This window comes from Asterias amurensis, chromosome 2 (genome assembly GCF_032118995.1).
Source record: "Asterias amurensis chromosome 2, ASM3211899v1".
NCBI classification, from domain to species: Eukaryota; Metazoa; Echinodermata; class Asteroidea; order Forcipulatida; family Asteriidae; genus Asterias; species Asterias amurensis.
Window position 1 is genome coordinate 18,591,373 of NC_092649.1, and position 26,027 is coordinate 18,617,399.

General features: G+C 39.1%; 2 protein-coding genes across 3 annotated transcripts; one reads left to right on the top strand and one right to left on the bottom strand.

Moving 5' to 3' along the window:
- Nucleotides 1-48: 48 nt before the first annotated feature.
- On the bottom strand, nt 49-19,284 carry LOC139950993 (HAUS augmin-like complex subunit 7). Of its 2 annotated transcripts, none has more exons than XM_071949820.1 (10): nt 19,159-19,284; nt 15,850-15,956; nt 14,601-14,677; nt 13,409-13,470; nt 11,921-12,039; nt 9,985-10,155; nt 7,832-7,931; nt 6,503-6,712; nt 5,434-5,536; nt 49-4,991 (listed from the first exon to the last, which is right to left on the bottom strand). In XM_071949820.1, the coding sequence occupies exons 1-10, from the start codon at nt 19,210-19,212 to the stop codon at nt 4,867-4,869; spliced, it is 1,128 nt and encodes a 375-aa protein (XP_071805921.1). In that variant the 5' UTR covers nt 19,213-19,284; the 3' UTR covers nt 49-4,866. The 2 variants fall into 2 exon arrangements, with proteins under 2 accessions (XP_071805921.1, XP_071805924.1); XM_071949823.1 differs by lacking the exon at nt 19,159-19,284 and adding an exon at nt 16,373-16,650.
- A 188-nt stretch (nt 19,285-19,472) lies between these two features.
- On the top strand, nt 19,473-23,963 carry LOC139951017 (NADH dehydrogenase [ubiquinone] 1 alpha subcomplex subunit 12-like). The gene is made up of 4 exons (XM_071949839.1): nt 19,473-19,600; nt 21,009-21,091; nt 21,642-21,714; nt 22,521-23,963. Exons 1-4 carry the CDS (start codon nt 19,506-19,508, stop codon nt 22,690-22,692), a joined length of 423 nt encoding a protein of 140 aa, XP_071805940.1. The 5' UTR covers nt 19,473-19,505; the 3' UTR covers nt 22,693-23,963.
- Nucleotides 23,964-26,027: the final 2,064 nt, after the last annotated feature.

Sequence of the window (26,027 nt, forward strand, 5' to 3'; positions counted from 1 at the left end):
TAAGAGATGTTGGATGACGCCATATTGTGCAATGATTTTGTAATGTACAAGTTCAGACACGTTTATGTTTGTATATTTGTATGTAACACATAAGGTACATTACAAACAGTGTTGTAGCTAGGACATTTTTAGTGGTGGGCAGCTGAATTTAAATTTGGTCAGAGATTGTTATTTCTTTTGGGGGGGGGGGGAAATTTTGTGGCGGGCGGCAGACTATTTTTCAGCTGAAGTGCTGGGCGGAAATTGTCAGTGCTGGGCGGGCTCGCCCACCGTGGCTACAACGCTGATTACAAAGTAGCATTGTGCGCATTTTACATAAACCAAAAACCCCCAAAAATAATACAGAAACAAAGAGCAAGAATATTGCAGTTACAGTATACTTAAATAACAATAATATTATTTGTCCATCTCAAATGCCAGTTAGTAATCAAGGTTTTTCCTGACGTCACCAATTCTATGGTTACACTCCATACTGGTATGAACAATTCACACACGGCCCGCTACTCGATGAGGTTTATAATAACAATACATTGTGTGGATTACATCCCCACTTGTATTGAAATCGGAAGTGAGGTCCGCAGTAAATATCCATATATTGACAGTAATCAGCAACAGCTGTTGAAAAAACTAAACACTAAGCAAGGTAGGCTCTACTTGCACACGTATGTACAAAATACAATATCATGACTTTTGATTACTATCAAACTCTCCAATTGCTCTTTACCAAGTAAGTTTTTATGCTAATAAGTGTAATTATTTTGAGTAACTACCATACATAGATAGTGTCCAGTACCTTTACATTCACCCACACTCTGCTTGTCAGATACACCAGAAATTGAGTCTTACCACTTTGCTATGACCAGGCCCTATTCTTAGGGGCAAGGCAGATTTAAGAATGTGAAATATTTCATGGGGCATCTAGGCATCAATCAGGGGCACAGAGTCAATTTTAAAAAACTTCTGACCAAAAACTTTTTGAGGAATTCTCATGGCCTCTTTTGCACATAATTAAAAATATTTCCCATGGAAAACTCAACTTGAAAGCTGTTCTGTGCCTGAAAGCATTACATATAAACCATAACGTGTGGGAGTGAATGAAAGGGAAACCGCATTGATTAGAATGGGTTCATTCAATTGAATATTTATAGAAATGACCTTCGTCTTTACTGAATTGTGTGTTCATGACAGCTGGGTGGGACACAGTATATCACTTCTAGTACAAACAAACATGTTGCAATCACACTATTGGTGGACACTATTGGTAATTACTCAAAATAATATTAAGCATAAAAACTTACTTGGTAACAAGCTTTGGAGAGCTGTTGATAGTATAAAACATTGTGAGAAACGGCTCCCTCTAAAGTAATGGTAGTTTTTGAGAAAGAAGTAATTTTCCACGAATTTGATTTCAAGACCTCATAATTAGATTTTGAGGTCCCGAAATCAAGCATTGCACAAAACTTCATGTGACGAGGGTGTTTTTTCTTCCATCATTATCTCACAACTTCGATGACCAATTGAGTTCAAATTTTCACAGGTTTGTTATTTTGTGCATATGTTGGGATACACCAAGTGAGAAGACTGGTCTTTGACAATTACCAAAGGTGTCCAGTTTAAAGGGTCTGTATACGTTCGGTAATGACTCTGAAAACTAATGGCAATAAAAACTTGTTGCTAAGAAGTACAGCAGCTTTGTATAAAATAGTAGAATACATTTTGAGAAACTATTCATTTCAAAGTACTGCGGTTATGAAAAAAAGATATCACTTTTTATCCCCAACAATTTGAATCCGAGAGGGGTTTATACTGCACCCAGATTGTGTATTTAAAGTGCAGATTATTCTTCCTGCGTGAACATTACCACTTCAGGTTTTCGGCAATATCTCAAAAACGCTACAACCTTTTAAAAATAAATGTTCACAGGTTAGTTTTATGATGTACAACTGCAGTTTAGAATTGTTTCCTATCCTTTCCAAGTACATGTATTGTTCATCATGTTCATGCACTAAAACACCTAGAGTGTCCTGCAATTAGTGGTAGTAATTACAAGACATAAATTTGCCTCTTGAAATACGACCAACAGAACACACGGTCTGCTTTTTTTGTAGAGTAAAAAGTTTAATTCTACATAGCGGACCGTGTTCTGATACCATTTACAAACCCCAATAATCACAATTTTGAGGGATATTAAGTGAATCAATTCTACTTGTACAAATTTCCAACCATCATTTCAAAACAAATGATTTCCACAGCCTAAGGTGGCCAATCCTAAGGCAGTGTGCCCCTTTAAAGGTTACAACTAACATCCCATGTGGTTTTTTTTTTTCAACTTTGGATGAAATGCTTTTTGTTTCCGTCAACTAGATTTTAAAGGGAAGGTAAATGTTTGGTTATCACTCTTAAAATTATCGACAATAAATAACATTTGGTCACAAAAAGCAGCTGTCAGTAGTAAAGCATTTCAGAAAAAATTCACTTTGAAGTTATGGGATATGTACAAAGATAGATAAAAGCTTTTATTCCCCCAAATTTGAATCTGACAAGCATAACTGTCAGTATGATTATCATTTTTAGTATGTACACTCAAATGTATATATTCTAATCGAATCTGTCATAAAAAATAATTTAAACTTAAATCAATAGAGTGACGTCACAGAAATAGTTTTTAAATGCAATGTTGATTTCTGGGGTTTTTTATGTTGTTTTCTTGACTTTGTTTGTCAACCTCTCCCTATTACTAGTTACCAATTAAGGTGCTATGCTGATAATTAATTTGAGTAATTACCAACAGTGTCCACTGCCTTTAATTATTTTTTATAATATTCATTTTGTTATCTCTCCTGATAACTTAACTAATAAAGCCTATTATAAGTCGACACACAGCAGCATTTGGGTAGCACTAAGTCTGTTGACTGGATTATGAAAATTGGCAGAAAATATAATTTTACATTATATGTTGTGCAAAATGCTGCATTTCCAGTTCTATATTCACAACTAATATTTACAAAATTCCCAGCAAGAAAAGAAGTGAAGACGGGTCCACTGTTAATTAGCCCATCAAAGAACTCCCTGTCACAAACACTGGACACTATTGGTAATTGTCAAAGATCAGTCTTCTCACTTGGTGTATCTCTGCATGAAATAACAAACCTGTGAAAATTTGAGCAAGATAACAATGATAGAACAAACCACCTTTGTCACACGAAGTTGTGTGCTTTTAGATGCTTGATTTTGAGACTTCAAATTCTAAATACGAGGTCTCAAAATCAAATTAGTGGAAAATTACTTTTTTCTCGAGATCTATGTCACTTCAGAGGGAGCTGTTTCTCACAATGTTTTATATTATCAACCCGTAGTCAAAAAAGGTTTTATGGTAATAATTTTGAGTAATTACCAATAGTGTCCACTGCCTATAAACTAATGATATAAGATTAGCAAGATAAACGTCTAATTGTACTCTCATTTCTTGGTGCAAAAAAAAATTATTTTTTTGTTCCCAGTCGTATTGTTACGTTGGTGTAAGTGTAAACAAACAAAGCATACAGGCCTGCTCTCCAATGGTGGTGCTGGCTTGCAGTCTTCATTCCACCTCTGGGAAGATTCGTTGGGTTGTCTTGACATTGGTGTGGCAATACATGACCTGATGAATGCAGTCGACAATACTTTTGGTGTTGGCGGTCGCTACCCGATGACGCTGCTCGTATGGTGGTGCTGGCTCGCCAATCCTTATGCCACCTCTTTGAAGAGTTGTGAAATGTCTTTCCAGGCCTGATTCTTTATGAAGGCAACGGAGGCGGTTGCCTCCTTGCCACCCGGTCATTGCCTTGGTGCCCTAGTAATGCTCCAGTAGAAACTCACAATTTTCTCATAGCGTGCCCTTTACCAACATTATAGATGTCCTTTCTCTTTTAAAAACGAGGCATACATGCCTGTCTTTGTGTGTGGCAATCACTAATTGATGAATGCTGCTCGTCATGCCCCCTGTTCATTGTCTTGTTGCCCTTGAAATGCTCCAGTCAAAATTTACAGTTTCTTCACCCTAGGTGTCCTTGCCCTTTTTAAAACACGGCATACATGCCTGTCTTTGTGTGTGGCAAACACTTTTTGATGAACACTGCTAATCAGAAATGCTCCAGTAGAAATTTACAATTTCCTCTTTTCGAAGAAAATGCCTTGGTGCCCTTGCCCTTTTAAAAACGAGGCATACATGCCTGTCTTTGTGTGTGGCAATCACTATTTGATGAACACTGCTCATCATGCCCTCGGTCATTGCCTTGGTGCCTTTGTAATGCTCCAGTAGAAATTCACAATTTCCTCGTAGGGTGCAATTTACCTGTCCTTGCCCCTTTAAAAACGAGGCATACAGTACATGCCTGTCTTTGTGTGTGGCAAGCACTAATTGATGAACACTGCTCATCATGCCCCCATTGCCTTGGTGCCCTTGAAATGCTCCAGTAGAAGTATAGGTTTCCTCTTTTAGAAGAAAATGCCTTAGTGCCCTTGCCCTTTCAAAAACAAGGCATATATACCTGCCTTTCTCTGTGGCACTCACGAGTTGATGAACACTGCTCCTAATGGTGCTTGCTTGCCACTCCTCAAGGAAACTTTCCATATATTTTTTGGGGGGTGTCTCAATATTGGCGATCGCTACCTGATGAATATTGCCCCAAAGGTGGTAGGGTGCCCTTTACCAAGGAGAAAATGCCTAGGCGCCCTTGCCCTTTCAAAGACAAAGCATACATGCCTGTCATTCGCTGTCGCACTCTTGTCGCACGACTTGATGAACACTGTTCCTAATAGTGCTTGCTTGCCATTCCACAAAAGAAACTTTCCACGTTCTTTTTGTTGCCTCGGTGCGGGTGAGCGCTACCTGATGAACGAAGCCCCCAAGGTAGTGCTTGTCTGCCATTGTTCATCACATCGATGTAGTGACTCGTTCATGATGCTTACACATTCTTGGAAGCTTTCCAATGTAGCCTGGCTCACCGATACTTTATGAGGACAGAAGGAAAAAAAGAGTAAAAGAAAGGAATTTAAAAAAAATGGATTTCCAATTAAAATAACCAAGAATCACATCCCTGAGACTATGGATTAAAACTAAGGACTCAAAAATTCTAGAGCTGACATCAATCTATTACAGCTGACGCCTATAATCACTACACAGACCACCTAGCAGGATCAGTAAAAAGATGCCAGTTTGAATCATGTACTAAGCAGTAGGTACCCTATACTGGGCCCCTGGCGTTATCCACGGGTCTGGAAGTGTGACGTCAGTAACGTTAGACGTCAGATGTTCAGGCTATAGGAACAGTAATATTTTCAGACAAAGCAATTGCCAATCGGGGATAAGGAATAGTTTTTGTTTTTGACTCTACAACGCTCTGTAGAAGTACATGTATACCAATTCTGCAGTCTTTGTTTTTTTATACCTACCCAGATTATCAATTCTTGTAGATTCTGTTTTATTCATTCTCTTATTTCCGATACTGCAGACACTAGTGTAGGAAGTTTGTATACACTTCAAGCCTTCCATCACCTGATCAAAATATACAAACACACAAAATCTAAATTATTTATTCAGTTATTTATTGTCCATTTATTAAAAAGAAAAAAGGACATCTTTATAATGGTACAGTATATATTCTTTTAAAGCCATTGGACCCTTTCGGTTCAGAAAAAAAAATAAAAGTTCACAGATTTACAAATAACTTACACGATTTACTACAGAAGACAATGGTGAAAGACTTCTCTTGAAATATTATTCCCTGAAATGCTTTACTTTTTGAGAAGACAGCAAAACAATATCAATTCTCGTTAACGAGAACTACAAATTTATTTTACACACATGTCATGACACGGCGAAACGCGCAGAATCAAGGGTTGGTTTTTCCATTGTTTTCTCCCGACTCCAATGACCGATTAAACCTAAATTTTCACAGGTTTGTTATTTGATATAGAAGTTGTGGTACACAAAGTGTGGGTCTTGGACAACACTGTTTACCTAAAGGGTCCACTGGCTTTAAACAATAAGAAATAAATGAAGGAGTTAAAGGCACTGGACACTTTTATTGGTATTTCTCAAAGACCGGTCTTCTCACTTTGTGTATTACAACTTAATGCATAAAATAACAAACCTGAGAAAATTTGACTCAATTGGTCTTCGAAGTTGTGAGAGACTAATGGAAGGAAAAAACACCCTTGTCACATGTGCTTTCAGATGCTTGAATTCAAGACCTCAGCTGTGGTATTGAATTCGATTATAATGTTTTAGTGAAATTACTTCTTTCTCAAAGTCTACATTACTTTACCTGGCCATCTCTCAAAATGTTTTATACTATCAACAGCTCTCCATTACTCGTTACCAAGTAAGTTTTTATGCCAACATTTTGAGTAACCAATAGTGTCCAGTGCCTTTAACTGCACTGACAAGGCAGGGAGTAGGGATTCATGTCATGGCCAATAACTTGATCTACAAAAGGTAGCAAAACCCTTTAAGACTCACCGTGGAAAACTGCGCTTGCAAAGAGTGCACTCTTTTAATGGCCGGTCCGAGTCCTGCCAGCTTAGGTGGAGTCTTGTTACACCATTGGCGCATCTCACTCTCAAAGCAGTAAGAGAAACTGGTTACGAGTTGAGCTAGCTCAGACAGTACCAGTTTAAGCGTCTGAGTGACCTTATCGACAGCCGTTGGGTCACTTCTTGGGAAGTCATACTAGAGATTTCAAATTTGGAAAGAAAATTGTTGTTATGGAAACCACATCTTCTATTTTTTAAGTTAAAAAAAAAACCTAATGCACGTCGCCAGACACACAAGGCCTGAAGGCCACTTCAAAGTGTGGGCTACAAATATTTTTTTTCCAGAGGCCGTTGCCACCTACTCCTAGGGCTGAAACAGGGTTGCCCCTTTAATACAGTCCATACGGATGTAGGCTTGGGTATCATCAGTCCGAAGCCTGGCCAGTAGAGCAGAAAGCACTCCTCCCCAATTTGCATCATAATAACAACTATTTCTTATTTCGCATTCCACAGTAACGTCTCAATGCGCTTTACATTTATAGTGCCCTTGGTCATTGGGCAAATAACATTCCGTTAATCTTTCTCAGCTCCCTGGGGAGGGTAAAACCAAAGTTAATATGATCAATGTTGTACCTTTCCTTTTTAACAATAACACTTCTGGCTAACACACATCGGTGTATGGGTAAAAAACCAAAATTAACACTACTTGACTCTTATAATAGCCCAATAAGATACTTCAAGGCGCTTTACAACATTACAACCTCTGTTCATCAGGCATACATTCAGACCATTCCTCTATTCTTTCTGAGATGCTTAAATTAGGGAATAAAAAGAGTAGTGACTCGGTCTTAAACGTCCGTTTAAAATCGGCAGGGTCGTGGATCGTACGGCCATGACCTTGCAAGGTTTTAAAGTGACACTACTCTTTTATTCCCATTCATAAATGCCCTTTTGTGGAAAAGCGTATTAAAATTTGAATCTGTAAAACAAATCAAGGCAATTTTCAATTTCTGTCTTGGCTCCCTTTTGCATAAACATTGCGTTGACGCTCAACGGTTGTGCGTCTGCACGCGTGCTAACATTTTTTTACATTGAGTACCGGCCATCCTGGCGTATTAAATGCGTTACGCATATCACATCACGCGATAAGCTCACACGTCACGCCTATGTTTAAACACTTTTTACTGGTGTTATATCATCCGTTTAAACAGCCCCACGTGATGCCCTCTCGACCAATCAGAGTGGATAAACTGTTCCGGGTACTTATGAATTATCAACAAAGGGTTAATTCCAATCTTGTTAAATTTATTTCTACCTTTTTTTTAATGGCATCAAGTTGGGCTTCAGATGCCTCTAGGTCCTTCGACAGTTTGAAGATAACTTCATCAAGTTTAGCTCTTTCTGGGGGCTGTGGTCTGAAAAAATAATAATAATAATAGTAATATATTTCATTTGCATCCAAACATTGTACAGCAACATAATCTGATTTTAGAATAATAAAAACTTGTTTTTGTATATGGGGGTCCCAAAGCAATCATCTTAAAGCGCTTGTTGTTATTTTTTCCAAGACAGGCATGTCCTATAAGACTCATTATAAAGGCCAAGCCACACTGCAGCGATAACGATCACAAAGCAAAGAGAACTCATTCTATTGGTTGAATGAGCGTGTGTGTATTCTAGCTGCGTGGAGCAATTTAACCAATAGAATGCATTCTCTTTGCATCGTGATCGTTATCGTTTTCGCCATGTCTGCAGTGTGACTCGGCCTTTTACAATGAGCCGGGACACACTGAGCAGCCACTGCCAGAAACACCAAGACAAATCCCTTCTCTAAGCGATTATTAAGTGTGACTACTGGGAACTTTTACGTGCATTATGCAACACAAAGCTTTACGCCCCATCTGATGGAGAAAGCTATAAACATATAACTTTAGAGTTTTGCCTCAGGACACAAGGCCGGGACTCAAGCCCCCTCTGCTGATCAGAGCCAAAACAAAAAATTCAAATATTAATTGGCGTTTAAAGCCATTATACACTTTCGGTAAACAGTATTGTCCAAGTCCCACACTTCGTGTATCACAACTTATATATAAAATAACAATCCTGTGGAAATTTAGGCTCAATCGGACATCGGAGTCGGGAGAAAATAACGGGAAAACCCACTCCTGTTTTCGCACGTTTCGCCGTGTCATGACATGTGTTTATAACAAATCCGTAATTCTCGCTAACGAGAATTTATATTGTTTTACCGTTTTCACAAAAAGTAAAGCATTTCATGGACTAATATTTCAAGAGAAGTCTTTCACCATTACCTTCTGTAAACCCTGTAAATTATTTGTAAATCTGTGATTTTTTTTTTTCGTTCTGTACCGAAAGGGTCCAATGGCTTTAAAAACTAGTCTTAAATATCAGCTAATTTTGGGGTTTACGGTTATCCCCTGGTTGCCGGCGCTTCCCAGGCTGTATTAAAAACTTGTGTGTGATCCCCGACTTAACATGGCATTTAACGGTTTCACGACTTCTGACTGGCAACCCTGAACAAAGAAATTGCCAAAATAGAGAGTCCGCCAACATTTATGCGCTTAGAGGCTTTTGCATTAGGCGCTTTACAAATGTCTTATTATTATTATTATTGTTATTATTATTGGGCTATTAGATAGCTCAGTTGGTAGAGCGCCAGCACGTTAAACCAGGGCTCGTTGGTTTAAACCCTGCTCTAGAAAATTTTTCTTTGTTCAACCCCCAAAACAAGTTCAGTCTAATTTTCTTGCTATCAGGGGCGAGAGTCATTACTAACGAAAAAGTCTGAAACTTGGATACAAATTCAAAGGTACATGTATGTTGAAATGATGCCAATTCTACCATTTGGTAACCCCTGGGGTTATAAATTCCAAGGAGCTTTTGGAAACAGTATCCAAAGCACTAGAGAAGTAGACCACTGAGCAGGACTTCTTTATTTATGGAAACAAGTATTATCTGATTTTCTTTACCAAGCCGACATAAAAGGTCTGAATGCAGCCAAAAGTCTGAACAATCTCATCCCTATGCAAAATTGCTGGACAAAATCATTCCCTGAGATTCAGAAAGGGCCATACCACATACCAAGATTATTTATCTCCCCAAGACGACAGACTGAAACTACAAAATCACCTTGCCAAAGTAGCCCCCCCCCAAAAAAAAAAAAAAAAATGATTAGTTTTCATTAAAGCCATTTCGGTACAGAAAAAAAACAAAAAGTTCACAGATTTACAAATAACTTACAGGGTTTACAGAAGGTAGTGGTGAAAGACTTCCCTTGAAATATTATTCCATGAAATGCTTTACTTTTTTAGAAAACAGTAAAACAATATCAATTCTCGTTAGCGAGAAGTAGCATCACCAGTGCGCCCTCTAGTTCTTAAATAACTCTATGGATTATACAGAAATGAAGGTCTTCAAAAGGTCAATGAATGGCTAAATTAGACTTACCTTAGTCCCTCCAGTCCCTGTTGTTTGATGTTGTTCTCAATCAGTCTCAAGAGGTCTGGAGGTAGAAGGTTGAGCTTTGTGGAGAATGTCTCTTTAAGATCACGCTGTCCAGACAAGGTGGTAAAGTATTGGCAGTCGCGATCAAACTGGTCATCAAGGGTCATGCTCTCACTGCAACCAAAAGTAAGTAGCAGTCAATGACAAAAGTGGTCAGAAAAAGTCACTTTAAATTTAAAATTGATTATAAAATAAAATCAACAACAAAAATTGTTACAAAAATTTCCAGTCAGTTTTTGTTATGGTTTATTACTTGATATTTGAAACAAAAATTTGTTTTTTTTACAAAACAAAACACCATGTCCACAGATTTACATTAAAATATTACACAGTATGAAGATAATGACAGTAGAAAGCTTTCCTTAAAATATTACTAGTTGAGGTGTTGTAGTTTTTGATAAATGAGTAAATCAATTTCACTAAGATAATTTTCGTCTCAGTGAGACGAAAATGTTTTAAACATGTAAAACGTACTTGAAAACATTGCTCCATGTGTTTTTAACATTTTTCTTGAAAACGGGATTTGACGTCCAGCTGAGGGGCCCTACTCACTGGAGTGACGTCATGTGCATTAAGGTCTATGGAATAGTCTACTTCACATGCTTATATTATGAAATGTGTTTACAATTTGATTTTCTTGGTCACTTCCTAAGAAAAATTGACTAGAACCAACAACCTCTGCATTATCGTGCCTGTGCTCTACAAACTGAGGCCAAAATGCTTGGGCCACCCATTCCTTGTTCACTTCCCATTGACAATTGTCTCCCCCGCCCCCCCCGTTCAATGTTGACTGTAACGCAGAAGAAGATGGGCAATTGGAACCAACAGTGAAAGGGGGCAGGGGGGGCCAAACGAGATATGGCCGGGATTGTAGCCCTATGCTGGCAGTATCCCTATTTTGTCAATATCTTGGTTTGGGGGGAGGGGGGCATGCAGAAGCCATAAAACCGTTAATTGCCGTGTAATAATAATAATAATAATAATAATAATAAGACATTTGTAAAGCGCCTAATGCAAAAGCCTCTAAGCGCAGGGATAGCCAGGGATCTATCAAATATTTTAAAACACAAGGGAAACTGACTGGGTAATGTTGAACAAAGAAATATTTACTGGAATGGGACTGGAACCACCTATCTTTGAATTAACCTGCCATTAATAATAATACAAATATTTTGGGAGGCTAACCATCCTTACTCGCATTTCAGACCTGAATTGTGAAGGACTCGGGTAACATTGTTTTCGAGAAGCAGGTACGCAAGGGCGTGCCTTTGGCTGCCAGTCCTATCAACCCATTATGCTCACGGAGCACAGCCAGAGATCGGAAGTGTTTTGATTTTTCTAGAGGTAGGAGGAAAACTGAAAACCCTTGTGGCACAGCAGAGAACCAACAGACAACTTAAAGGAACACGTTGCCTTGGATCGGACGAGTTGGTCTTTAAAAAGCGTTTTCATCAAAATTGTGTGGTTTTCCTTTTACTGTGCGCACTAACACGGTCGGCCATGGCTGACCGTGTTAGTCGATGAGGTAAAAGGCAAACCGTGCAATTTCGAGGCATGTTTGTGTGGATTATTGTATTCTACTTTTACAACATCTTTCTACACATATGCATTTTATAAAAAAACGGTTACAAACGCATTTCAAAGACCAACTTGACCGATCCAAGGCAACGTGTTCCTTTAATAGTAATATCAAAGTCTTATATAGCACTTGTATCAAAGTCTTACATAGCGCACGTATCAAAGTCTAGCGCACATATATATACCAAAAACGGTACACAAGGTGCAAATCACATTTTATGGCCCTGACCGGGTATCGAACCATGTCCACCTTGGTGAGAGGCGAGCGCTCAAGCCAACAATGCCTCCCTGATTAATTTACCTGATAATTCCAGGGCTTGCCATGGATCTCTTCTGTGGGTTGTCAGAAGCATCTGAGATGCATAGAATGTCAAGAAGCTGATCCCAAAATGCAATCTGCTTGTTCGAAGATGCTGCACCCTGTAAACACCAAAGTCAATAACTTCATAGTTAAACACAAGGTATGTTTGGAAATCGCTCTTTAAATCAATGGCAATTAAAACCTTTGGTAAGAAGCCTGGAGCAGCATTTGATAGTTTTAAGCGTTTTGAGAAACACTTTTGGAGGGAGGCAAGCCGGAGGGCACATAGAAAAAACTTTGTGGCATAAGGAAAGAACCAACGCACATTTGGACAAACGAGGGCCACAGGTGAGCACTTGATGCACTAAGACACCCATAAGGCTAGTCGGTCACTCTTAATGAACTGCAGCCAGCTATAACTCGGTCATTGAAAGTTATATATAAGAATAAAGCCTTGTAATGTGAACATGTCCACCCACTGGGTGTTCAAGGCACAGTAAACCAAAAACAAACAAAACAAAGAGAAACAATGAAAAACAGACACAACGTAATTAATCCTTGGAAACCTGTCACTTAAGATAAGTTTTGAGAAGAGATTTTAATTTTGTAGAGAGTTCTAGATGCGTGGCGCAGCTGAAAAAAACAAACCTGTCACCCCATGAGTGTCGAGATTTGGGTTCAATGAGAAGAATCATGGAACTTGACTGAAGACTCCTTGTATTGATGAATTGTAAACTTGAAGAAGTTCTTAAATATTGAGGGGAGCCTTGCCGTTAAGTGCTTTGTTGACAATAATCATCAGCTTGAAAATGATTCGTTGAGAGATAGGGAGCCAGGGAAGTTGGTCCAGAATGGGGGTGATAGAACAGGATTCTCTAGACAGTTTCATGTACCACACTGTGAAGACCAGGACCCAATTTCATAAAGCCTGTAAGCACAAAAACTTGCTAAACACTGAATTGTATCGCTTAGCAGAAACAGGTTACCACCCAAAATTACATTAACGTTTGCATAGTTGTTTGGGGAGAAACTTGTCCAGCAGTATTTTCTGTTTAAAGGCAGTGGACACTATTGGTTATTACTTAAAATAATTATAAGCATAAAAACCTTACTTGGTAACGAGTAATGGGGAGAGGTTGATAGTATAAAACATTTTGAGAAATGGTTCCCTCTGAAATAACGTAGTTTTCGAGAAAGAAGTAATTTTCCACGAATTTGATTTTGAGACCTCAGAATTAGATTTTGAGGTCTTGAAATCAAGCATCTCAAAGCACACAACTTTGTGTGACAAGGTTTTTTTTCTTCCGTTATTCTGTTGCAACTACCAATTGAGCTAAAATTTTCACAGGTTTGTTATTTTATGCATTTGTTGAGATACACCAAGTGAGAAGACTGGTCAATGACAATTACCAATAGTGTCCAGTGTCTTATAGCTTTATGAAATTGGACCAAGATTATCACACTGTTATTCCAATATTGTTTACTCACCCTTATAAGATCAATGTCATCTGCTTTACATAAACCCATAATTGAAGCTATCTGTAGAAGGCCTGAGAAAAAAAGCAGAAGAAAAAAACTCTCATTGAATAATAATAAGAATTGTGGCTTCTTATACAGCGCACATGTCTGCCATTCAGTGACACTCATGGCGCTGTAACTTTAGCTTTTAGTGGATTGTTATTTAACTTCACTACCGCGGACTGGAGTTCCTAATTGGTCTCAATGTTTTCGACAAGCTTGCTCTAGTCATCGTCATATTACATTGTACGTAACCCTGGACGATATCGAAAATTTTGACTGGTGATATTTTGTCGAGTAAATATCACCCATATGACGGCATGGTTGGCTTGTGCATAAAGCGCTCGCCTCTCACCAAGGTGACCCCGGTTCAATTCCCGGCCGGGGCCACATGTGAGTTGAGTTGTGCGTTGGTTCTCTGCTGTGCCATGAGGGTTTTCCAGACCATCCGGTTTTCCTACCTCGGGAAAAAAAATCAAACACTTTTGATCTTGGCTGTGCTCTGTAGTCATAATGGGTTGATGTGGCTGGCAGCCAAAGGCGCCCTTGAATACCAGCTTCTCGAACACGTGTAATCGCGTCCTTCGCAATTCAGCTCTTAGCTGCGAGTAAGGATGATTAGCCCCCCAAATTATTATTTAATTATTTATTTATATATCGTGAAGATTTTGTACGGAGGTTATAATAATAATAGTAGTTTAGAAGTCTTATATAGCGACAGTATCTACCAAACAAGGTACTCAAGACGGTGAGTAAATACAAACTTTCAGAAAGATAGGTTATTGCAGTGAAGAGTTTTAAGACCCAATAAGTTAGGACCTTATAAGGGTTTACAAGGTGCTATGACGCATGCCAGCAGCCACAGCCAGGAACAACGGGGCGAATCCCTTCTCTTTTCAATAAGTGCACTGGGTTCTTTTTCATGCGCAACACAATACATGGGACCAACAACTTTACATGTACGTCCCATCCGAAGGACGAAGCAATGGTTAAGTGTCTTGCTTACACGTGTCACGGCTTGAGATTTGACCCACACTCTGCTGATCAGAAGCACTAGAGTTTGAATTCGGTGCTTTTAACCGCTCGGCCATGACACTTCCACATGATTATGATTTATGGAGTACAGTTAAATCCATGATGTATAAAACCTGACGTTACTCACGTTGTAGCCTGGAGTCCATTTGTGTCTCACTCAGTACATAATGATTGTCCAACATCTCAGCCAACTTTCCATCAAACCTAAAAACAACATTTAAAAAAAAATTACCTTGCAAGTAAAAAAGAAGAAAATATGAACGTGATTTACTGGCAAACTTATAAAGAAATATACAACAAAAGTAACATCTGAATCTAAACGTATTAGCTGAATAATGTAAATGTAAAAGAAAAAGTAAGAATACAATTTAGTATTTTCTGACAAAGCATAACAAAAATTGTCACACACGGTGTGACACAAGAAAGTCAACACAAAAAAGTCAACCATCCATGTTTAGGCACGAGATCTTTCTTCCATGGTAAAAAAACCCAGCACAGATCAGCCCACCTGGTATTCACTGCCCCCGTTTCAGACAGGTGTTCTAGAGTCGGGCCGAAACAAAGTATTAAATTAAGTGCATAAAAAGTTTGACATCTGAAACAGTTAGGAGCGACTGGACGTGCTAGAAGTCGAAAGTTTGACTGTTGCAGTTGTCCGGATCGACTCTGGAGCGCCTTTGTTTCAGACATCGATCTTGTCACGAGCCGAGCCTAATGTAAATGATATGTTAAGTTCGCCTGTCTGAAACCCAAATTTATCTGGGTCGACCGCTCCTAATCTATTTGATTCAGCGGACTCTGGAGCGCCTGTCTGAACCGGGTGTAACTGCATCTTTGCCTGCAGCCTTTGCAAACGAACACCAACCATCAGAGATCTGAGGGATACTTCATGCATGAATTGTTTCTCAGACTTAAATGTTTTTGGCTGACAAATTATCCAAACCATTTGTTACTCCCTCAGTTGTGTCCCTCCATTTTGCAACATATCAGGAAACAAATTCATCCAACACTTTTGCGTAGCAAAATATTTTGACTTGAGCAAATTTTGTGCACACAGAATGGTAACATTGAGTAGCAAACAATGATTTTTGAATACCAACTGACATATTTGCTATAGCATTCTACTCTGCTATACACCGTTTTGAATATGAGGTCACCGATCAAACATCTGCCCTCTGTGCGCATGTGCGCATGTGCGCACATGTGCCAGAGAAATCAAACCGGGAATGTTGCATGTTGCGTACTTCATTGGTGTTTGCGTTTAGACGCACATACTGTTTGCCCTACAAGATGGCGACTTTGAAGGCAACAAAGGAGTTATTCAATACGGTCTATACAAGGGAAATCATTCACTGCTGCTGGGAATGTATCTGTACCTTGAGAAGAGCCATTGTAGAAGTCTTATCCTCGCCTCTCCGGGCTGAAACAATAATTCCGCTATCCATGTTTCATCCACTCCATCCACATAGGGACAGTCAAGATCCTGTAAAAAAAAACATGCACAGATAAATGGTTATTTGAATATTTGTCAATAAACAATAAACATTAGTCTCAAGCTTTAGGTCAGTACAATGAGTACTTACATGTATTGCAAATCAATATAACGCTTTCAACTGGTCGTAAAAACTGAGATTTCCTTTTTCGTATGCAGAAATAGTGATTCAGTAATTGTGGGAAAAACCTAACCACTTCTCGACTTTACATCCTGTCTTATGGACCCTACCGAGTATACAAGTAGAAGTAGAAGCAACATTTAATTATTATTTGTATTTCTAGGTCTTCAGTTTCACTTCAAAACCAAACATAAATCAAACCAAATTCACTCCCATCAATACTACGATGTACGATGGATATACTCCACCACCAACTTTTGGTTACTTTACACTCTCGTGGATTCACCTCATAATAGTCACCAATTTGAGAGGTTTTACACTACACCAGCGGTTCCCAGTCGACTTTTAGCATCGCAACTTCACACTCCAAATTTCTTTTCCAAGCTGGCAGAATGAGGCTAAAAGCCTACAACAGCTGATAAAAATGATTAAGCTTGCAAAGCTAGCACAGCAAATTTTCAGGTTGGTTTTTTCAATATATTTCTTTGAAAAACTGTGGTCTCCAAAAAGCCATACAACCGCACAGCAAATAACGGGGTGTGTGCATCCAGCACAAGCTCACAGAAGGACTGTGTTCACATCCCATCAAACTCAATTGCTCTACCCCCTATATTGACATCCCATTAGCATACACTGTATTCCCTCACACATCACACCATGCACACCAGCACAAATCTCTTTCTTATTCAAACTTATCCTTTAAAAATATGCAATGAAGTTACTGGACCCTAAACCTATGACCATACAAAACTGGGCATGGTACTACACAATAGACATGGGTTATGTCTAAGTTATTCCTCCATGGTACAATCATGGCCACTGGGTTCTGGACAATACAAGGGGATTTGTCACAATGTAGTTATGCCTTTATGCCTTTATGTAAATTATGCCTTTATTTTGTTACTTACCTGTAGATAAAATGAATCAGTCCTTACTTTAACTTACCTATTTACAAACTTCCAGTCTTATTAGCATTAACTAAAACTAACAGGTACTCAGACTGTGGTTTTTCGCATGCACTGTTAACTATGTGGTATGTTCCTTTTGGTTGGAACCAGCCTTTGTTGGACACACACAGGACTTTTTGTTGTACCACTAGTTACTTTGTTCATATGGTGGAATGTTTCTTTAAACCTTTAACTAGGGTTTCACTGGCATAATGTAGCACTTAGAAGTGACAATAAAAGCGTAGCCCAAACAATCTGAATCAGCTACAAAACTTTGATTGCAAGTGTCCCTTTATGTTCAGTTTAGTGGTATATATAGAATAGTAGAAGACTAACAGAAACAATTAGTTAGGGTGTGGCTGATAACAAAGAAAGTGAGAGAGAAAGAACCTATATGTGCAAATGCTGTGTGAAGTCAGTTGACATCAAACCAGGGAGCGAGAGGGTGTGTGAAGTACTGCTCTAGCCACCAACCAGTCCATGTTCCTAGGCAGATTTGTGCATCAGTTGGCATACAATTTTTATGCCAAAGCCGAAGATCAGTGGACTCGGCCACTGAGGCAAGTCATTTAATACTTTGATGCAGTATTGCCGCCAGCCAGCCAACACATGTATGAGGGCAAGCAAAACTCAAAACTCAAAACTGAACATTGTCAAAGCAAGAAGTAGAAGTTTGCTGACTAAATTCTATGTGATTTTATTGCATATTTGACCACTCTTTCTTAAAAGTGTTAAAGGGAAAGTATTGAAGGAGAGGCTACTGAAGCCTACAGAGTCCAGAGAGAAGAGATAGAAGACGGGGGAAACGTTGGAAAGGCCAGAGTATTATAAAGAGACTAGAGACAGAGTGTCCTCAACCACGCTGACAGTGACGGCCAAGAACCAGTATCAGTCACAGATATAGAATAGAATAACTAGATGGGCCACGCGTACATACACGGGTTCTGGCGTGTACGCCAGAACCGGTGTACATTTTCTGTGCGTTCCCGTCAGCACGTGACTTTTTGCCGTCAGTTTAATTGTTCCTGTGACTAAGCACTTTTGCACCCATGAACGACTATCCTCTGGAGGGATATTTGTACTCATCGGAAGATAGAAAGAAAGCTTCTCTACAATGCAGGCCAAAAACATTTGTTGATGAAAACAAATTCCATATTTGTTTTGGGGATATTTAAAGTAATAAAAGGTTTACAATTATTGTTAAAGTTATATGTATGTTTTATTTCGATAAGCTTTTTCTTGACATATCGACCTGAACTATACAACAAATCAATATATAAATTTTTTTAGCCTGCAAATCCAGGGCAGTGGTAAGTCGAGGCTAGCCCAGCTCTATGGTCTAGCCACAAGTAAGGGGTCACTTTTAGAGCCAGAAATCCTGAGAAAAATATTCCATATGGTGCCACCGTTTTTCCATTCCCTATTGAATAATATAGTATTTAATTCACCTCAATGAGATCCATTTTTGTAAAAATGAGTGAAAAAGTGGTGGCGCAATACGGAAAGTTATCCAACCCCAAATTAGAACAAGGTACAACGAGAAGGTACGAGAAGCGTCTTCTTGTGTTAGTTAGAAGACCTACAAATTGTCTAGGTTACGAAGTGGTAAAGGTACGAAATGTCCTGAAAGATGTTTGTTATTTTATACATTTTATATAGAAGTTGTGATACACGTTGTGTGGGCCTTGGACAATACTGTTTACCGAACGAAAGTGTCCAGGACTCCAATGGCTTTAAATAACCTTAATGACACAAACTGACAGTGACAGTCTTGACTGGTAAAAAATAAAAGACCCAACCCCCCCTACTTCTAGAAACTATAACCCCCCCTCCCCCCCCCCCCAAAAAAAAAAAATCACGACAGGTCGACACTCGACACGACACAACCTGACACAACAACAAGGAAGTGACAGGCATGACTGACAGTGACAGGGCCGAGGCGGCCGCGTACGACTAACTACGACTCGTACGTACGAGTACGACAACGAATTTACAATTATAATCACTTTTTCCAAATAAATTCGAGTAGAAAAATCAATATCATCAGTTGTTAAACTCTGATACATTAAACGAAAAGAAACCCAGTAAATATTGAAAACTCTGAAGTGAAAAATTGTTCATTTACCTGCAATCTTTGCTTGAACGAACGAGAAAGTGGTGTTCTTGAATTCACCGCCATGTTTTGACTATATAAGAAGAGCCTGTGCTTATATATGACATTTAACAAAAAAACGATGATTTAAAATAAATAAGGGGAAAATTGCCGTTTAATGTTAACTGAAAATTTTATAAAGCTAAATAAATGCTTTAACAGTCAATATTGTGTAAATTTTTAGGGTTTTAAGTTATAAATAACCATTAAAAAAACATTATTTCAAAATGTTTTTCAATAAAAAAAATACTTTCTTTTGCCTTCCATAGTCGAGTCGAGGCTGCGCGTTAGAATTTGAACCTTGACCTTTAAAATCCAAGATGGCGAAATTCAGCTACGGAGCGCTAGCTGGACGGTTTTTCCAAACTGTTCGTGTAAACGGTGGTATAACGGGCTGTTTTTGGAAGATCCTGCGGTAAAAAACTAAAGTAGAACTATCATGCTTTTTATCTGTAATTTCGTTTTAGAATCAAGCCAATTTTATTAGTTGAATTAATCATTTCAAATAAAGTAAAGACGTCGTAAGACGATTTTATTTGGGTTGACACAGTTGTGACGATGGGTGGCGCTGCAACTTGTCAGCAATCCTTTTTCTTTCTTCTAAACTTACAAGACTTTAAATAGTAAATGCATTAACCAAATCATAGAGTAAGAACAGAGAAAATTAATTATATACAAATCTTGTACTTGATAACGTTGCAAATTTACCATGATGATTGTGGTTGTGCTGCTGGGCGCATATATTTAAAGCCATGATGATGATTGGACACTTTCGGAACAGAAAAAAAAAAAAAGTTCACAGATTTACAAATAACTTACAGGGTAAGGTTTACAAAAGGTAATGGTGAAAGTCTTTAAAACATTAAAACAATTATCAATTCTCGATATCGAAAATTTTGGATTTATTTTAAACACATGTCATGAGTGACGTGGCGAAACGTGCGGAAACAAGGGTGGGTTTTCCTGTTATTTTCTCCCGACTCCGATGACCGATTGAGCCTAAATTTTCACAGGTTTGTTATTTTATATATAAATTGTGATACACAAAGTGTAGGCCCTTATTTACCGAAAGTGTCCAATGGCTTTAACACGCATCAAATTCAAGACATCAACACAACAATGATGCTCAGTCAACTCAAGCTGGCTTTTCATCAAATTCAAAGAAAATCATAAATCATTATATTATTTAAATATTTATAATTAATTGTTGTGTTTTACTTTGTACTTAATTATGATCACCAATCAGTTGTGATGATCGTAACTCTCCCAACAGTCATATCAAGCACTAAGCAGTAGTTACAATAATTCAATCCTCAGTCTGTTATTGGGGTTAATGTTTTTCTTGATGACAGTGAACTGGATCACAAAGGCTAGAAACAATAAATGCAGGCTGATAAGCTTTGCGAGTCCTGTTTGATCAAAAAAAAAGTCAAATTTCGAAAGAACCTAAACAACTGATCTCTGTCAAAGACCAGTCTTCTCACTTGGTGTATCTCAGCATTTGCATAAAATAAACCTGTGAAAATTTGAGCTCAATTGGTCGTCAAAGTTGCGAGATAAAAATGAAAGAAAAAAACACCCTTGTCACACGAAGTTGTGTGGTTTCACTTCAGATGCTTGATTTCTGAGGTCTTGAAATCAAATTCATGGAAAATTACTTCTTTCTCAAAAACTATGTTACTTCAGAGGGAGCCGGTTCTCATAATGTTTTATACTATCAACCTCTCCCCACTACTTGTTACCAAGTAAGGTTTTATTTATGCTAATAAATAACTGCCTCTAGTAAATATTTTAAAATTACAGACTTTTTTTTTCCTTTACAGAGGAGATGATCTTCGACTAGGTGTGCTGGTTGGAACTGACAAATTTGGCAATAAATACTTTGAAAATGAGAAATATATTCAGTGTAAGTATTCCGTCTAATATAAATAAACGCTTTGTTTTTCTGCAATGTTGTCTACGGCCTCTCAGTTTTAAACACAATTCAGGTTTGCCTGGAATTTGAAAATGATGCTATCCTTCAATATCAAATGGCACACTGACTATTGGTGTTGACTCAAGTATGTTGTTTTGATGAACTTCCCGTATGTGTAAATGAAATGAAATGAAATAAATGAAATAAACACCAAGCTGACAACAGCCGATTTCTGTCAAACAGACATTGATTTAACAGTTATGAATTGCTCAAATCAAAAAGGTTTGTGATTCAGTAAATAGACAACAATACTTAATTCTAGTCATTGTGAAATCATTGGTTAGCTCGTAGCATTCGAACCTTTAACCTCATTGTTGCACAGTCCTGCAGTCTAACCACTTGACCACGGAGACATGTTCAAATATCCAGTAGCGAGAATGTCGGTATTAATAAGATTCAGATTATATCCACTTCTATTTTCATATTATCTATACAAGAATTTAATCCAAGCATCTTTTACGTTCCCCTGATTCTATTTTAGCGAGACACCGTTGGGTAGAGTACAGACAAGATAAGTACTGGAACCTGGACGCCAGTATGGTCCCTGCTGAATGGTAAGCCCGACTATGTGTCAAAGTGTACATTGTATGATTTGAAACTTTGTAAGTTTTTTGATAAAGTTTTTTATGCGATACTCCCTAAAATAAACTTTAAGGTGAGGGTGACACTTATAGTTGGACTGTCAAACCCAAATCAACTGCCACCAGGGGCATGTTGCCTTTAGTTCACAGTCCTTAAAGATGTAGGCATGGGTATCATCCACTAGGAGCCCGGCTGGTAAAATGCACTACCTTCCTAGCTTTTTATGAACCGTTTTCCCTTCACAAGAAGAATATTTATATTAATTGGTTCTTACTCTTACCAGGCCTGGAATTTTATCTTGGAGAGGGCACTTCCATTGGAAAATCTAAAAGCCCATGGGAAACTTTTGAAGGGGCACCAAGGCCAAGACCACGAGAGTCAAAGGCCATGGGCCCTGAGGCCTCCTTGTAGCCCCAGGCCTGCCTGCCTTCAGCCCGGTTGATAGTCGGTTGCACGATGGTCAGCGATGGAAATTTTGATGCGCAACACAGTTTATAGTCGCCGCTGAGGCCTAAAAACTTTGTCTTTTTTGATCGCGCGACCATCGCGCTACCGACTATAACTCGGCCTTTACACCGATGTGTGTTAGCACTGTAAACTCGGTACTCTCCAGAGTTCTGTGAAAAGAAAATCACAGTAATATTACTCAGGTGGGATTCGTACCCAGGCATCTGCAGAGGGCTTTCGTCTTTCCAGGGAAAAGGAAGAAACAAATTGCAAAAATATTATCAAAAAATATATTGATAGAATTTAATGATTGACATGTGATTTCCCACAGGCATAGGTGGCTACATCTCATGACGGATGACCCACCCACAACGGTCCCTCCCACACCGCGAAAGTTCCTCGCCGACCACACCTATAATCTATCAGGCACCAAAGGCCGATACGTTCCGTCCACCACAACACCCAAGAAAATACACGAATGGGTGCCACCACAGAACAACTAAATGGATCTAAAATCTTTGTAGTACACCTAATAACAGTCCCATTTATGTTAAGGAAGTTAATATGGCACCGAATGCCCATTTAATAATTGCTTATAAATCATTGAAGCTGGTGTTCCAACCTTATCCAAGTCCAAAAATAGTTGGGTGTTGAGTAAATTAAGCCCTTGTCGAAACAATGGCTTCGGATGCGGCTCAGGCTAGCTTGGCCCCGCTAATTGATTTGACAATTGCGCATGCTTTGCGTATACGCACTCAGGGCTTCAGACGAGAGAATAGAACTTCAAGCCGAATCCAAAGTCGAAGCCGTGGTTTGGAAGAGGGCCTAAGATTATAGTACTTTGGCACATTTTGGAAAAAAGCTCCTTCAACAGCATTGAGATTGTTATAATAAATACATTTCAAAGTTCAGGTTGTCTCCCCCATCCCCCCCCCCCCCCAAAAAAAAAAATCACTTTTATTTATTAATAGAAAACAGCTCTGGCATAAAACAAAACAGACAGGGCCCTTATAAGTTTGTGCATGGAAAGGATATTTAGTTTTCAAGGTTTGCATGAAGTGTGACCATGTGCTGTGGGAAAATTTTGTTCATTAGCAGTAAACATGACGGCTTACGGCTTGGCTTTGGCATTGGACTACAAAGGCCTATTCATTCATTGATTGTGCCCCATCAGATCCAATACGACTCTCTAAATATTCATGCACGACCTCATCATTCTAGCCTGAAGGGAGACCATCAGCACAGTCACTGCAACTAGGATCAAAGGGCTGCTACTGGTGGTGGCATGATGTGAGCCGATGGCCTTATTTTTGGCTAGATTTGTGATGTCATGCATGAATATTGGGTGCGTTCGCTTAGCTTAATTCCCCGTGTCGACCCTGTGGTGCTCATTTGGGTGAGCCCCTGACAAGAGCTAATCAAACAATCACACTCGCCCTCTGGTGGTGGCGTCATACACCTTTGGCCAGCCCCAAAGGACCTGTTCCACAAGCAGAGCAGTGGGGGCTGACCCAGGTGATCCCCTGAAATGACGTCACAGCTATTCGAACGTACTGGGGGAAGACCGGGGCTGACCCGGGAAGCTAATCGATAGCACCCATTAAGAGAGGCATATAGCCAAAGTCTCTCTATTTGAGGAAAGTCTTAAGCATTCGATCACAGTGAAAAACACATGTTCGAACATTGTAAATAACATTGTGCACTCAAAACCAAATCCGATTGTATATAAATATTGATTGATACAATAAATATTTCAGTTTTGATTTCAAAAAAAGATTTGTCTCTGTACTTTCAATAACTGTATCTCTACTATCCATTGTTTTCTTGATAAAATCATGGTATAATATAATTTGTCTTACATGGACATGAGGTCAAAGGAAGACCTAGCGTTGGGTGATGAAATTTTAGGGGCGAGTCGCTTCTTCAACTGGGATATAGATTTTAGTTTAGGAAGTGGGTCGTGATGATGGAACTTGTTAGTCACCTGTAGAGTTATAGATTTCAATATGTTTGGAGGCACAAAGAAATGATTTCCGCCTTTTGATTACCCCTGGAGTTATAGATTTCAAGAATCTTTTGGGAACAGTGTTCTCAGAACTGGAAAAGTATATCAAAGAGCATGACTTACTCATTCGGTGAAAAAGTGGGGAATTTTTCATTTATTTCCCAAGGCAGTTAAAAGTCTGAAATTTCTCATTCCTGAGATTTGCAGCACAAGTTGACAATGTTCGATCTTGGCAATGGCGGTCTATAAAAGGGGTCTGTCCTCCATTTTGTCAAGAAATGTGGGGGGGGGGGTACTCGACTTGTTTCTGGCACCTACCTCAAGAAAGAGAAAATATACCCCTTGCATAGCGTGCGACTCAGCTGGTACACCGAGGTCACAAGGCACTGGAGGTTCAAGTCATTGTCATAACCCTTGTGTCCTTAAGCAAGACAATTGACCGTTAATTTTGCTGCATCCATCGGATGGGGCGTAAAGCTGTTGGTCCTGCATGTTGTTTAATGCACGTAAAAGAACCAAGTGGACTTATTGAAAAGAGATGGGGGTTCGCTCTGGTGTTCCTGGTTTGATTGGCAGCATATTGCGCCACAGCACCTTGTAAACCATTACATGGTGCTAAAAACAAGTCACAAGTCACATTTTTGTAAGCCAAGTCAAGTCATAAGTCACATAGTCTCCCGAAATAAGCTTACTCCCATGATGTTGTGACAAACGTACATACAATCAAAACACAGAGCTGTCCTAAACGGATGATTTGGAAGAATAAACTGTTCCTATGCGCAAAGAAGTAATATCAAAGTTTTATATAGCGCATGTATCTAACAAACAAGGTACTCAAGGCACCTAATAGGGTTTACAAGGTGCTAGGGCGCATACAGCAGCCACAGCCAGGAACACTGGGGCGAACCCCTTCTCTTTTCGATAAGTGCACTGGGTTCTTTTACATGCGTTACACAACACATGGGACCAACGGCTTTACGTCCCATCCGAAGGACGAAGCAATGGTTAAGTGTCTTGTTTAAGGACACTGTCACGGCTGGGGATTCGAACCCACACTCTGCTGATCAGAAACACCAGAGTTAGAATTCGGTGCTCTTAATCGCTCGGCCACGACACTACCATGTACACCCTGTACATTTCTTGTCCATAGGTTGGTGCACCCACACGTCTGCATATCCGTGCAATATTTTTAAAACGTTCAGCCTCATGACAAGGTGACAAGAGCATCACTCAAAAAAAAAAAATTAGAATTGGAATGTTGTATTATCTGCATCATAAATATACAGAAATTTAGTTTCCATTGGCACATAAGAATGAAACAATTATTAGTTAAAATTATCGGGCAGCATCATTGCTGAAGACTCAATTTTGCCACATTTATTTTGAACAGTAATTGCACTGTCGTCAAATCAAATAAATTCACTTCAATTGTCAATTCACAAGTCATTGTTAAGCAAGTCAAGTCAAGTCTGAAGTCATTTTCCCCTCATGTCAAGTCAAGTCACAAGTCATTTTTTTCCCCAAGCCAAGTTAAAGGAACACGTTGCCGTGGATCGGACGAGGTGGTCTATGAAAAGCGTTTGTAACCGTTTTTTAATAAATTGCATATGGTTGGAAAGATGTTTTAAAAGTAGATTACAATGATCCACACAAGTTTGCCTCGAAATTGCGTGGTTTTCCTGTTACTGTGCGAACTAACACGGTCGGCCATTTATGGGAGTCAAAATTTTGACTCCCATAAATGGCCGACCGTGTTAGTCGACGAGGTAAAAGGAAAACCGTGCATTTTCGAGGCATGTTTGTGTGGATCATTGTGTTCTACTTTTACAACAT